This window comes from Frankliniella occidentalis, unplaced genomic scaffold (genome assembly GCF_000697945.3).
Source record: "Frankliniella occidentalis isolate FOCC.00 unplaced genomic scaffold, Focc_3.1 Scaffold342, whole genome shotgun sequence".
Taxonomy (NCBI): Eukaryota; Metazoa; Arthropoda; class Insecta; order Thysanoptera; family Thripidae; genus Frankliniella; species Frankliniella occidentalis.
In genome coordinates, this window is record NW_026267465.1 from 197,365 (window position 1) to 198,757 (window position 1,393).

General features: G+C 59.1%; 1 protein-coding gene across 1 annotated transcript in view; it reads right to left on the reverse strand.

Annotated features, from left to right (window-relative positions):
• Positions 1-879, reverse strand: part of LOC113204753 (collagen alpha-1(I) chain-like) — a 6,176-nt gene extending 5,297 nt beyond the window's left edge. The window contains exon 1 of the mRNA XM_052274158.1: positions 705-879. Coding sequence (XP_052130118.1) covers positions 705-722 — 18 coding nt within the window. The 5' untranslated portion in view covers positions 723-879. The remainder of the gene's footprint in view (positions 1-704) is intronic.
• Between the last annotated feature and the right edge of the window lie 514 nt (positions 880-1,393).

The window sequence follows — 1,393 nt, forward strand, 5'->3', positions numbered from 1 at the left end:
GGCTGGGCGCTGGCTGGCTTGTACTTTAACTGGATCAGGCTGGCTTGCTTCCTGACCAAATGTAAAAGTCAGCCGGTAAACGACTGCCTAAAAAAAATGAAGAAATTGAAATATTTCCAGACATATATTTTTGAAACACACTTTTCGGGAATTATTGAAAAATTTAGACAACAATTTCCTCAGAAAATACTTTTTTGGAAAATTAAAATCCTTCACAACACAGCGCAGCCGGCGAGGCGGGAGAGTGCCTCCTCCTCGCCCTCCTCCTGGACGGGCCGCGGCCGCAGCGGAGGCCGGCCCTGCGGGGCTGCTGCTGCTGCCGCCGTTCCACCCGCAGCTCGAGGCGCCGCCCAGCGTCTATCCCGCGGTCTAGTGCATCATAAATCACAGCAAAGCTCTGCCGGTAAACGGACAGCGCGGCCGGCCCGGGCCCGTGCGGGGCGGGCCGTCGTGTCTTTGCCCCTTCCTATTTGCCACGGACCGCGCGGGTCAGCTTGTCGCGGAAAGGCGCGGAGTGGTGGTGGTGGTCGGTGTTCCCCGAAAATAAATAAAACAAGTCGTCCTGTGTCGCTGTTTGCTTTTGTTTTTTTGCTTTTGTTTTTTCGGCAGCGAGCCGCCGCGCCTGCTCCGCGACGTGCTCGTGCCGTTGCAGCTGCACAGCGAGCGCGTCGTCGTGTGTTGTCTCTCGGCGACGCGGTACTCACCTGGAAGTTGCGCCGCATGTCGCGACTCTGCGCGGCGGGGAGCGGCGGGGCGCCCGACAACAAGACAAGAGATGCACTCGCCTCCGGTCCGACCTCTTGCTGCTGCTCTGCTGTTGCTGGACGGCTTCCGTCGTTGCGACGACTGAGAAACTTACGCCGAGCCAAACTTTGTTTTATTGGAATACATCGCCAATTGTACCCGCCGGCATCGCGTCGGCTCCCCTCTCCTGTTTCTTCCTCGTCGGGCGTCGTTGCCTCCCTCCCCCCCCCCCTCTCTCTCCCTCGAATCAGACTCCAGGCAGAGGATATTCCCCGGCACCCGGCAGGTACCACTCGGTCCTTACCTCCCCTCTCCTCCCTCCGCAATGCTCTCCAGACGCTCCGGACACCGGGTGGAAAAGAGGGGGGGGGGGGCTCAGCTCGCCGATCCGGCGGGCTCTCCTTACCACCCCCTTCTCTCCCCCCCCCTCTAACTCTCTTCAATCTCTTCGCGGATCAGCCGGCTTGTTTACGTCGCAGTTTATTCTCTTATATTTTCTCAGAAACCATGCAGACTTATTGGCAATATGTTGTACGATAGGCGCGCAAATCTGTACCAAACAACGCCGACTGAAACGCGGCGTGCAAAGGCGGCCCGATAAGTGGGGCCGCAGGGGCCATCACGGTGCACCCAGGGCGGGGCGGGGTGG